The 13555-nt window shown below is 34.8% G+C and overlaps 1 protein-coding gene across 1 annotated transcript in view; it reads left to right on the top strand.

The window, feature by feature from the left end:
• ADGRB3 (adhesion G protein-coupled receptor B3) overlaps window positions 1-13555 on the top strand; it is a 463861-nt gene that overhangs the window by 208706 nt on the left and 241600 nt on the right. The window contains exons 7-8 of the mRNA XM_061989823.1: window positions 1232-1333; window positions 1901-2007. Of these exons, the coding sequence (XP_061845807.1) occupies window positions 1232-1333; window positions 1901-2007 (209 nt within the window). The remainder of the gene's footprint in view (window positions 1-1231; window positions 1334-1900; window positions 2008-13555) is intronic.

The raw sequence follows: 13555 nt of genomic DNA, 5'->3' as shown, positions 1-13555 counted from the left end.
GATTCATATTAGTATTACTGAACTATCTTCAAGGTATTGTCTTTCACAAAGAGAGGATACAGCTTTGTGCAAAAGTCTGTTCACAGTTCCCTTGCTTCACTCTTCCATCAGCAGAAGTACAAAACAGGGAAGATGGAGAGTTTTATGGGTTAGGTAATAGGATGGGCAAAATGCATAGTCTGTTTCTGCCTCTGCTAGACATTTTGCATGCAACCATGGGTGAATTATTGAATTACTTTCTGCCTCATCACCCTATCTGCTACAGTGATAGAATTTACTGTCTCTTTTCCTTTATCTTCTTTTGTAAATGCTTTGTTGTTACCCAGGGGCCTTTACAATTTTCCTGAAATATGTATAATAATACTTTTAAAAAACTCATGGCTTTGCTTAACTTGAAAGGAATTAGATTGCAATACCTGGCATTTGTCAGTGCTTTAATTTGTGAAACAACTTCAGCCAGATGTTTGTTGTGTTAATCTAATTAACTTGAATATCCTAAACTGTGAATCTACAGCAAAAATATAAAGAGCAAAAGAAATCTGTAAGTCATGACTACGTAAAAATAAAACACAATACATTTGCAGAAGTTTCTTTTTCCCCATGTAGCTCTGTTACTACAAAATTGTGAAATTTTTTCCCTTTAAATAGTAGTGCAATAAACAGTAAAAGGCCATTTTGTCTTATAGTCACTCAGTCCCATATTATTGACTATACTTGCTTAATTACCAACTTATACTGAAACATATTTCAAATAAATAACCTGCCTTGTGGTCTTCAGAATAAACAGCTCTCATTTGATATTTTTAGTAGAGTTAATTTTTCAACTGTGATTTCAGAACCTCTTCTTTATATTTTAGAAAATCTTCACAAATTTTATTGTAAGGAAAGCATCACAACTTACAATGTTTTAAGTATTGTCACCTTCTGGTAGGTGCTTAATGCTAATGATCAAAATAGAGCAACAAGAAAAGAATCAAAGCAATTAACATTGCAGCTACAATCTAAAGAGTGTTTATTTGCTGAAAAGAATATAAGCACAGATTACATGAAATAAATACCATCCCAAAGGTGGGTTATATTATAAAAAGATTGCAGGGTTTGCACTTTTGCTTTTTAGTACTTAAAATTAAAGCAAATGATGTCAACATATACAACTCAGGAAAAATTAGGACAAGAAATCTTTCTGTCTGATGTTAACATTTTTATTTAAATTCTTGTTTCTAAATGGCAGCACCTTATGAAATATGTCCTGAAGACTATTTGATGTCAATGGTGTGGAAAAGGACCCCAGCAGGGGACATGGCATTCAATCGATGTCCTCTCAATGCCACAGGTACAGTATTACTTTGAAATGATGTGATGATGAAAAAAGAGAAAATCTTTTACATTGCATTCTAGACAAAATCGTTACTAGATTCATATATGTATGTGTATGTGCATGTATGTGAAAATATCTATATAAACTCTACATATTTACACATGTGTATATATATACGTATAATATATGCATGCATATGTGCTCTGTCTCTTATAGCTTACATATATGCATATGTAGTCTGTAGTGTGTGTGCACATAAATATATGTATGTGCATGCACACATGTATGTGCCTTATAGCCAGAGAGAAAAAGCTGGGAAGAATTGGAAATATCAGGCAAGTGATGAAAATAAAGCAAAACATAAAAATCTTTTGAATTTAGAAAACAGTGCTTAAAACTCACTAAGAGAACATTGTAAAGTGTTTCAGTGTCTTATACTACTCTATATATACTGATAATCATTGCATGAAATTGTTTCTGTGTGTGCTTTTAAAATAGCATAGAATGTAGTTTAAATAAGCTTCCTGCTTTTCAATTGCTCTCACTTATGTAAATATTTTCTGTCTTCTTTGTGACTTACAGGCACCACTAGCAGACGCTGCTCTCTCAGTGTTCATGGAGTGGCCTTCTGGGAACATCCAAGCTTTGCTAGATGCATATCAAATGAGTACAGACACTTGCAGCATTCAGTAGGTGCAAAGCCAGCTTTAGTACTTGCTCTGCTTATTCATTACTAATCATTGGTGTGAAAAAAAAAAAAACCCTGCTTATTTACTCTTAAGTCAGATTTCTGATAAGAAATGCCAGGAGGAAAAAAGACCTAAGAAAGAGTAATGTATGTTATTGTATATTATTCTAATCTTGTTTATTGCTAGTGTTTGAGTGAAAGGAGCATTGTCTTACTGCAGAAAAAGAATCAGATTCCCTTATTTTATGTCCACTGTGTGAATTTTTTTTAGCGGTCAGAGGTAAGACATATTTCGGTTTATTTGAAAATGAGATATGAATAAATTAGGTCTAATAGAAGTGTGATCTGCTGGGTAATTTTATAATGCCTTGAATTCTTTAATTGAACTCTGGGAGATCAGAAACAATATTTCTTTTACCTATGATATTCAAAACTTCATCCTCAAATGTAAGAATAGTAAATGATTATAAGGTAAAGTTACTGCAGTGTCTTGGAAAAAGTATAGTAACTCTGGATACAGAAATATTAAGGGCTTTTTTTCAGTATGCTTGACAAAAAGCTCCTTTGTAAAGCGTATGTGTTATACACTTTTCTGCTGATGAAATATGTTTATATGCACAGGTTTAATACATTGCATATATTGCATTAGAAATATATTACCATGGTGTACTCTAGGTATATTGATTATATTCTATTTCCATAGCCGAAGCATTCAGCCAGGTTAATACTATTGTGGGAAGAACTCCTTTGAAGATTCTCATGGACAACAGTTTTTGCCTGCATGATATATTTTACTGACATTCTTATTACTCTCCCTCCTTTTCCAAAGGCCACTGCTCCATTAATCATTCAGCAGAGAGGCACTAATACATCTGTGTGCTTCATAACTTCCCAACCTCTCAGCCAAGTGCAATGCTTTGGTAGAACATTTAATAATCTTTGGTGGCTTGAAAGGTAGTAGCCTGGCTCTCATTCCTCAAATTTGGCTTGCTACTTAGAGGACATTTTGATGAATTCCTTTGAGCTGCATTTCTGTTTCATTAGATTCCAATTTAATTGAGGCCTGGGACTCAGTTTCAGGGTAAGCCAAAGCAACCATTATTTTTCAAATAACACAGAATAAAGTGTCAAAGCAATTTTTCCCGCTCCAGAGAAGCTTTCCTGTTTTATATAGCTATCTGTGTCTTGCTCTATCCCTTTAGTGTTCATACTGGAAAAAAACATCATTAAGTTGGCTGTAACTGTTTTGCATTTTATATTTATATTTTTATGTTTTATTCTTTTGCAACAGCTGTCTAAGCATGCATTATGGACATGGACAGCAATACATTCGTATTTCATTTTCTTAGAATCTATATTTTGGTAAATAGCACAACAAAGGCAGTGACTGTAGGTAATATAGGTACATTTTTGGATACTTAATAATGCCACGTTGCAGAACAAAAAAAAAAAATCACACTTTGTCATTGAAAACGTTGAGATATTTAAAAGTAAAGCAAATTATTTTTACTTGTTATTTTTGCATTTAAATATTACATTATTCTTAAATATTTAAACTATTTGAAATATTTTAAAGGATATATTCACCTTGACCTGCCTTACCAGAAGACCTACTCCCTTTAGAGTTTTGTTCCTCTGCTCTTACCTTTTTACATTACATATCAACATTTATTCATAGTATTGATCCTCATGCTACCAATTCTGTAGTGATAGTAGGCTTTTTGGTTTATGTTATTGCTAGAAGTCATTCATAAGCATCTCAAACTATGGGAAATCCTCTGTCATGGTATTCAGTGATTTGACTTACCTGGCTAACTTTTGGAGACACACTGACATTTTCTGAAGAGCTGTCAGACCCCTGACAGAAAGGGGTCATTGTTGGACAAAGAAGGCATTTCTAACTCAGATCAGGTTTATCTGTTCTTCTATATTTCCTTTTCAAAATATTAAATACGATTAGACCAAACTGTGAAATAATCTTTTGCCAAAGAACATTTAAAAATAGCTAAAGCTTCTTTAAAATTACACAAGCATCTAAACAGCATCTTATTTCTGCATAAAATTTCAATCTGGTTTGTATGCATACAAATTAAAGGAGAAAAGTAGGTTTCTTTTATACTTGGGAGCTGTTCACAAGAAAATCAGCTTGTCTTACACCTTGGTGCTTCTCAAAGTGAACAACACAACATATTTAAAGAATAGTGGAAAATAGAGGTAAAGACCTATAAGGTCATTGCTCTGCAAATGTAGGCTTTTCCCCCCACGATACATATGTCAGGTCTATAAATCCTTGAAAATAGGGCTTTATAAAGAAGCTGCTGACAGACGGTGTTGCTATAATAAATATGTGTGCTTATGAAAGCATTTATGAGATGTCTCAGTGTGCTTAACTTAAAATTTTATTTTACTAGCTCCGAGCAGGAGTAGGGGGAAATGTCACTTAGTTCTGGGAATGTTCCCGTCTGAACTGAATCCCTTTAATTTCTTACCTGAAACAACATAAAACAAAAGTAGGTGTATGGTCTTAAAAAATTGTATTTCTGAAGATGATTTAAAGCGGTTGATATATATGATATACTTAATACATGCCTTTCTGGAGGAGTACAGACAGGTCCCTGTCTCTTTGCACTCTAAACAAGGCACATATGATCCAGAACCAGCCCAGAAGTCATCTAGTTGAATTCCCTGGTGCTGTGTCCAAGCCAATACTGTCTAAAGAAACATGTTTCAAATGCTGAGAGCCAGAGAGTACTGCCTTGGCTTCAGACTCTGGTAATCAGACTACACAGATTCTGGACTGGAAGTTGTGGTTATACTAGTAAACAAACTAATGAAGTGACTGTCCAAGCTTAAACATTGTCTTTAACTGTATGATGTGATTTTACCAGTGAGTACTCTCTTTAAAAAATGCCTAGCATCCTTTAGAAGATAGCATGGCAGAGAAACCATTTTCAGTAGGCAGTAAAACCATCAGACAAATGAGGGAAAGAGAGTTTGTCTTGAAGGATACAAGCTATCTGTTCTTGTTGGCCTCAGGGCTAGACAGCATTCTCATAGCTATTTTATTTACCTGCGTTTACTATTTATATAGTAAAAGTGCATTACATTTGGGCAGCTTGGACTGTCAGTGGATAAGTTCAGGACTGCATGTATCTATCAGAGGGCACACATGTGGAGCACTGTGTCCAATTCAAAGTACAAGAGGGATATGGCATTACTAGAGCAAGTCCAGCAAAGAACCACTAAAATGATTAAGGAACTATGAGGTAGGGGTGAGAGAGGTGGAGCTGCTGAACCTAGTGAACAGAAGGCTAAGGAGGAATCTTATCAATGTATATAAATAGCAGAATGATGAGTACAAGAAAGATGGAGTGAAGCTTTTTTCAGTGGTACTCAGTGATAGGACAAGTGTCAATGGGTACAAACAAAAACACAGGAAGTGCTGTCTGAACATTAGGAACCACTTTTTCACTGTGAGGAGACTGAACTCTGGCACAGAGTACCAAGGAAGATTGTGAAGTCTCTGTCCCTGTAGACATTCAAAAGCCATCTTGACAAGTTCCTGGGCATCCTGTTCTAGCTGGTCCTGATTAATCTGGGTGGTTGGACGAGATGATTTTCAGAGGTCCCTTCCAACTTCAAGCATTCATGATTCTGTGATTCCAGAATATTGGAAATTCACACAAAGCAGAAATTCTGAAAAGTAAATTCAGACTTCGACTCTAATATCAGTATCAGTTGACTTTCTTCCTAAGATAAACTTTTCCTACAAATGATAACACAGGTTTGCCCACATTAAACAGGCGTTATATACTTTATATAGCGTAGACTTTTTGCCACATAACCACAGGTGATTAACCCTTTAGGACTGTTTCGTTACTTAGGCAGCTGCCTCATGCACAAAGCTTCCTGTATTTTTATAGTTTTCTGGAACTGACATGGGACAAATTTCAACTTCTGTTAAGCAGTATTAAAGTAGCAGAAACCCATCTGCTTCTGCATGTTCTTCAGCTTGACTCAAGACTTATATGGAGATCAGTATAGTAGATAAGTAAATCATGCTAAAACGGCACTATCTTTTCATCTCAAAATCCATTTGGAAGTCTATTTGCAAAAGGTGAGGAGTCAGTAAAGTTAAAAATACACTCGTAATGCTAAAGACAATATACTTTATTCATAACCCCCAGCACTATGAATAATTTAGCTCGTTTTCCAGCCATTTACAGTATGTGCCAGGCAGAATTACTACCTCTGCTATCATTTCAGATGCAGGGTACTAGCACCTCAAAAGCAAGCAAGGTTTTCAGCTGATTAATTTGAATTGTCGAGACACATGAACCACTTTTTGATATATATATTGATATTGTACTTAATATCCTATTGCAAAAGTTTCAGAGTAATTAAAAATCTTTAATTAATATATCTCCTCAACATATGCTTGAGATCAGGCTCTACTACATGTCAATTTTTTGTTGATGGAGAACTGAGGAAGTCCAATTAAGCAGGAGATTTATCTATAGTATTCTGAATTAGGGCCTAGCCACTGTTCCTTCTTAATGTTCATACTTCTCCATATCACAGCAAAAGTCATCTCTGACATGGTCCAAATGTAATAAATACAAGGCCTCTGGAGAGACTATACACTGGAACATGAAGAAACAGTGAAGGGGAATTGTTTGGCTGTGGAGTGGAGATTGGCAGTCAGCTTACATCTTTTGAGGGCACAGTGCCCTACATGATTCATGTGTAGGAGCTTGAGTAAAAGCAGTTGAGGATGATGCACTTCAGCTATGCCACAAATGTACAGCTTGTACTTTCATTAGATTATTTTACCTTGTACACTGTGGAATACAGGTTCTTTTTAAAACTAGAGATGATAATTAGATCTCTTTGAATAACAGAACCAATTAGTCATGAATAATTTATCCAACATTTGGTATAAATCAGTCATCAAATGAATTCAACAAATACTGTTTGACCAGCTTATACAGCTGGTTGACTAATATGAAAAATTATTCACTGAACAAATTAAGGGACAAAAATGTCAAAATCCATTAAATAAACCCTTTGGGAAATTATTTGGTTAGCTCTAATAATAATACTTAAAGAACTTAATTAGGATTATTCTTGCTAAAGCACTGTAAGTGGAAAATGCAAAGTGATAAATAGGTGTGCTTTGCTTTCTGGAATCGTGACTTAAAGGACCAAGGAATAACTTAATGCACAGAAAAAGAAACATTAGGGATTATAGATCAGTTTTTGTCCTGGATTTCTTATATTGCCCTAATGTTTTTGCAGTAGCTGCAGTTTTGCATTAAGAAAATGCTCTGGTTCAATCACAGTATTTCAGGACTAATACTAGTCATCTTTTCAGCTAAAAAGAAATGTGTTGCCAAATGATGCACAATTTGTTAAATGTGTTCTTAAGAAAGAGACAACAGCAAAGAAATTCTTCCAAGTGTCTGTTTTATTGTAGATTAAATAAAGTCACAAGGTTGATTAAGATCTAATGAAAGGGGATATCCTTTCTTCAGTTTCTTCTGGATAGTTCTTGGTCACACAGTGGTCACCAGTTTTTAGTTAATAGGGAGGAATTTTGCCAATTCTCTAATTCCAGATTCTCAGAATTTTGATCTTTTTTCCCCACTCTGTGAGATAGATATGTTTTGGGGTTTCAGACCTTTTTACCAAATCTATTACTGCTGTAGCAGAAGTTATGGACCTTGTTAAAGCCTATTCTCTTTTTATACCTTTGGCAAACATTTTCATTTTCTGAAAACTAAACCCTTTTCACCTAACTAGAATACTTTAGACTCATTAAAGAGTGTCTCTTGGTGGCTTAATGGAATGCTATCTATAGAAAGACAGATTAGCTGGTGATCTAATATCTGAAACTTAGGCTGTATAATATTATGAAGTATTCTCCTCATTGCTTATTACCTTCTTTTGATTTGGAAATAGAAAATGGTCTGCCTAGTTATTTTACCTAAAATATCTTTATGTAGGCTAGTACTTCATAAATAAATAGTATTATTTTCTGATATATGCTTTCATAAAAGAAATACATTTCCAAAACATTCTGAAATAGTATTCTGCATATGTGATTTTTTTAGAAGTAGATCAGATATTATACAACTCCACCAACAGAATACAGTGTCAAATTAGGTTTAACATCACCACGAGAGATTGCAAACTGAGTCTTCTGGCATAAAGAAATTAAAGCGAAAGACATACTGGATGTATTTTGGCTGACTCAATCTAGACAACTAGGCTGTGTAATTGATACAGACCAAATTTCTAACTTGCTCTTTTGCATTTATTTAATTTCTAGGATTTCAAGTGTTAGTAAACTATTAATAGTTCCTACTGCAACGTTGTTTCATACATAAAGTGGCATCTAATTTCTGGCTTGGTCTTTATTACTTTTTTAATGTTAAAACGAGAAAGATTCTCTGTCGTGATTAATTAGCATTACTTCCTGCATGAGTTTTTCTTGAGCTAGCATATCTCACATAAGAAGAAATCACTGTAAAAAATAATGCAATGGAGAATGCATTTTCCAATATGTTTGGGGTATGTTTTCAATTTTCAATCCTCATGTTTTGGCAAGTTTCAACCAGCATACCTCAAGTGGGTTAGTTCTGCTGAGAAATTTAATGCTCTTCTTTGAAGTTTTGATGGTTTTATTTTTAGGTTTTTTACTTTGTTCATTTGGATAAACAGGGTAAAATCTTTCCTGAGAATAAGAAATTCAGATATTTGTACTATGATTGGATGTGAGTGACTGCATAACCAAGAACAGAATCAGTGAATAGGAGCTCACAGCCCTACCTCAGATGATATCCAAGGAAAAAAAAAAGTCACTGAAATGCCTCAAATAAGTGGTAATTTGATTTTCATATTCTTTTGAAGCCTATCAGATTTGGTCTGAGAAGCAAGACTCTAGGAATATCCTATATCATCTTTTGTATGAGGAATGCTTCTCAGAGGCATAGCTAAAGACCTCCATAGCTAAAGGAGGAAAGAAAAATAAAACCTCAAAAGAAAAATCCAAACCAAAACAATGAGACCACTCCCTCCCTCCCTCCTAGAACTTGCACACATCCCTACCCCCCCAAAAATAAAATCCCAAAACAAGACATAAAAGACTTGAAGCTAATGCAGAAAATGAAAATGAGATTAAAATAGTTTCATATTGAGGAGTGATGAGTTTTCATAGTTAATTGGTATCTGAAGCCTGTATGAAGATTTTGCAGTGTTTTAGAGTGATTTTTTGTACATGGTGAGAATACTTTAATATATAGGGCTATCTCTATTTTCTGCTCTGTTATGCATGTATTCTAAATGACATGAATTATTTTTTTTAAAAAAAGATAAAATTTGTGAGAGATCTGCTCAACAAATACTAATAATACATCACAGACTCCACACACTGGAATAGTCCTTTTGCCTAAAATGAGAATTCCACTAAATAGTTTTGGACACCCTAGTTTGGAAGAGATTTGTAATTTGCTCATAAATAATGAAAAACACTAAAGCTTGTCATCAAGACACTTTTTTTTTCCTGACAGTTGTCTCTAATATTAACAGAAAATCTCTACTAATACAACCCATATTCTAAACCTATGTAGCACAATTTTTGAAACCTGGATGATGAAATTTTATATTTAGTTGCTTTGATAAAAATAAGGTACTAATTTGTGTCAATTTGAGTGATATAACACCTAAATAAAACATCCATTCATTCAATCTGGGCTGCTTTTCTATCAGAAAGAGGAAGTTGGAAAACTGAAAGTCTCTCAACTCTTAAGTTAGACAAATAAAATCACATGAAATATTACACTGGAGTCAAGATATTAGCACTTATGAAAGGCTATGGGAACTTATGCAGGTAAATCTTTTCATATCAAACTGAAAAAGTAGCCTTAAAATGTGTTTCTGCTGCATCTATTTCATACTGTAATTTTGTTTCCCCTTTTTCCACAGCAGTGTTATTCACAATTTTGCTAGAGCTTGGCTAAAATATAATTTGATAAAAAGAACACTGAGGTGAATAATGATTTGTTCAGCTGCAGCTCATTAGAGATGATTTTGTTTTTCCAAATTATATTACAAGGACAGTGTATCAGCCTGTCCATGTACTTCTCACTGAAATGACTGCTGTACTCTGGGGAATGAAAGGCTTCCTCCTAAAAAATTACTGCTCCTTTTTTGCTAGTTTAGTGCTTCATTTCTTTTTATATAGCTGCAGAGCAAGGCAGACAGGATTAGTTTTGTAGATTTGAATGTACAGACTTCAATAACATTTTTGTTCTGCCTCAGTCTACCCTTATATTGATGTACACCAGCTCTTCATCTTCACCTTCACAGCCTTTGATAGTTAGGGCAGTTATATCAGTAAATGATCTGCTTGCTTTCCCTTGCCTACCTTGTAGGCAACAACAGAATCTGCTGGAGTCAGCTCTGTTTTGTCACCTCTGTATCTTGCCAAGAGAGTAGTGAGCTGTTTTCTCTCATCAGAAAGCTACTGATGAAGAGTTTGTGGCAGGCAACAGTTTTTCCTTGCCTCACTAACATTTTCTCATTCTGAATGGGAGAAGATTAAAATTTTGTGGAAAAGCTAATGACTTACAAGGGTACTCATTTGGATTTGAGAAAGCTTTGCTCTGCCAAACTCATTGTATGGACTGAAATGTTGAGGGTTTGAGTACTTTTAACATCATGTTATAAAGTTAGTACGGCTTTCTGAGTCTCCTAACAGATCTACTTCACTCCATAAATGAATATTCATTTTTCAAAAGAGAGGAAATAACCTAATGCTTCAGCCACTCAAATGGAATCTGTAGGCTAGAAACTAACTACTCCATCCCAAGTGAATGATGGATTTATTCATAACTCTGTGTTGCAATAGGCACCAGAAATGAGCAGCTTAGAATCATAAGAGTGAAATGAGTTTAAAGTTAATATGGTACCTTCTTCATTAATGAGATTATAGGGCTTGCTCTTACCAACATACACATGTACCTCAGTTTTAGAGATGTTATAGAATGGGAGAAGACATCTGCTATTCTGCATAAATATATCATAACTTATTTTAACTGGATAAAGTGCTTTTCTTCCTTTCTGTTTTTGAATCCCGCTTGTTAAGTTCAAAGAAAAGTCCTCACTAACATGTCAGCATCCATAATAATCTTTCCATGTCTGGTTTACCTAAGGGCAATCCGTGTGTTAAGTGAAATGTGCTCTTGTGGTTTCTGCTGCCGCTGTTTCTGCTGCAGCAGTAAGCAGCTGAGTGTTCCCCAATCACATTGATATTCCAAACCAACCAACACTGCAGTCAACAGGTGAACTCCACCAGGGTATAGCCAGAGGGAAAATGGGATGAAACACATTTAGGAATACAGTAAAGGAATAATTCATCTATTTTTTCCTTAAAGTCTACCAGAATTTCAGGAACCTTCACTTCCACACGGCTGCAGAATGACTGCAAGAATTTGGCAAGGCAGTTAGTGGCACAGAAGTGGTCACAGCGCCTTACAGTCATTCTCCTGCTTTATTTTTTTGTCCACTACTTCATTTGCTGCATTCCCTTACCTTATTTAAACTCAGATTTGTTAAGTCTATGAGGCACAAAGGATTTTTCTCTCGCTTATTACTCAGTGCAATACTCCTATGCAGAAATTAGGGCTTTCCAATAATGCTCATCTTCTTGAAGAAACCATTCTAGTTTGTCCTGAAAGCAGAAGTGAGTGTCTTTGGAATAACTGTATAGGAACATAAAATCAAATAAATATAAAAAATAAATAAAAGCAAATAAACATATAAATCAAAGCAGTTAATAGCAAAAGAAAGACAACTTAAAGTATATCCCTTTGTAAACCCCAGCTTCAGCCATTCAGTCAGTATGGAGAGCCAGAAATCTTTACCTCAAGCAATTTCATGTCTGTCATAGAATAAAAACAACTGTCTCAGAGTCGTCGTTCTCTGTTTTTTTCTCTCAACTCTTGCTCTTGTCATGTTGCATTATACATAGATAACACAAATCTTAAAGACATGCCCGGTGGTTAAAAAAGGAAACAACAACAACAAGATCTCTCACACAGCATGCCAACGTGAGCAGGATTTAATCATAGATAATTGGAGCATTTAATAGCAGTACTTAATAAAAGAATAATAGAAATCCTGGTCAACAAACACACTTATAACTAAAAAAAAACAACCCCAGAGGAAGTTATTTGTTTAATTATTTTGCACTCCTCATCCCTAGAGCCATTTCTTTGTCTCCTGGAGAACATTTTATCAATTCAAAATATCTGTTATTTTGTTGAATCCATGCAGAAATCAAAATACTGAAACTTTATAATGACTTTCTGTGTCACCTCTCTGGTGGTTATATCTCAAAGACTGGAATAAGTAGCAATATTGATGGTGATGATGATGACGACGATGACGATGATGATGATGACGACAACGATGATACAAAACCAGAATTATGGAATAAAGTAGCAAAAAAAAAATCTTTTAGGCAAAATAATATGAGCCTTCTTGTGAAAGAGGATACAGAAAGGACCACACATCTCTCTCAGCTGTTCACGTTCTACTTCTAAAAACATGTTAGACTTCCACAGATACTAGATGCTTTTTTTTGGTCTTCAGTGTACCTCATCACATATAGAAGAGCACATAAAATTTCACTGGCATCTGTGCAGAGATTCAATTTGCCTGAGATAAATGCCTAGAACAGCACAGGATTCTGAGTGATTAATCTGACTTCTCACTGTAACAAGTCACTGTTTTGAGGAGTATTTTGCCTAAGAAAATTTAGAAGTGTACGACAGTGTGATGACTTTGTACAGAATCAAATGGATCTTTCCATCATTGTAAGTCAGCTGAGTGCACTAAGGCAGGTTGGGGGACAGTATCTGCAGAAACTTGGTGCAAAAGATTGCACACCACGACATGCTCACCATAAATGCAGAAACTATTTATTAGTATGTTATCATGATCTAGATTGAGACTACTAATTTCAGTGATGAAAAAGTGGAACATGATTTTGTACTGCTTTAACAAACTCTTTCATGAAATGTTGAGTGTATAGAGAAGGAAAAAAAATCATATGACATTAGGTTATAAACATTTAAATGCATACCTGAAGACACATAGCTGTATCTTTAGATCCTACTCTGTTTCTTTTAAAAGATGGATTAAATAACTTGAACACTGAAACAGGTCATAAATAAACAAATACATTATAAATAATTAAAGTATATGAAACTTCTAGATTCTGTGCTAAAATAGGCTATATGCCAAAAATTAGAAAAATAATTAGAAAAAATAACCTGTAATGACGTTTTTATCACAACTGAAAGTCCAATCATGAGCATGCTGCATGAGTTCAGTTCAGTGCAGCATTGTAACTATGGCAATATTTCAGCTACCAAAACTGTGTTTTCTGCCTTGTTAATGTATGTGCCTAGCTTTAAGCACACAGAGTTCAGCATTTTGATTCCAACCTTTCTGGACCTCAATGCTGGTAACTGTAGGAGTAA

Source organism: Colius striatus, chromosome 2 (genome assembly GCF_028858725.1).
Source record: "Colius striatus isolate bColStr4 chromosome 2, bColStr4.1.hap1, whole genome shotgun sequence".
In the NCBI taxonomy this organism is placed as follows: domain Eukaryota; kingdom Metazoa; phylum Chordata; class Aves; order Coliiformes; family Coliidae; genus Colius; species Colius striatus.
This window is presented reverse-complemented; position numbering and strand designations above follow the sequence as displayed.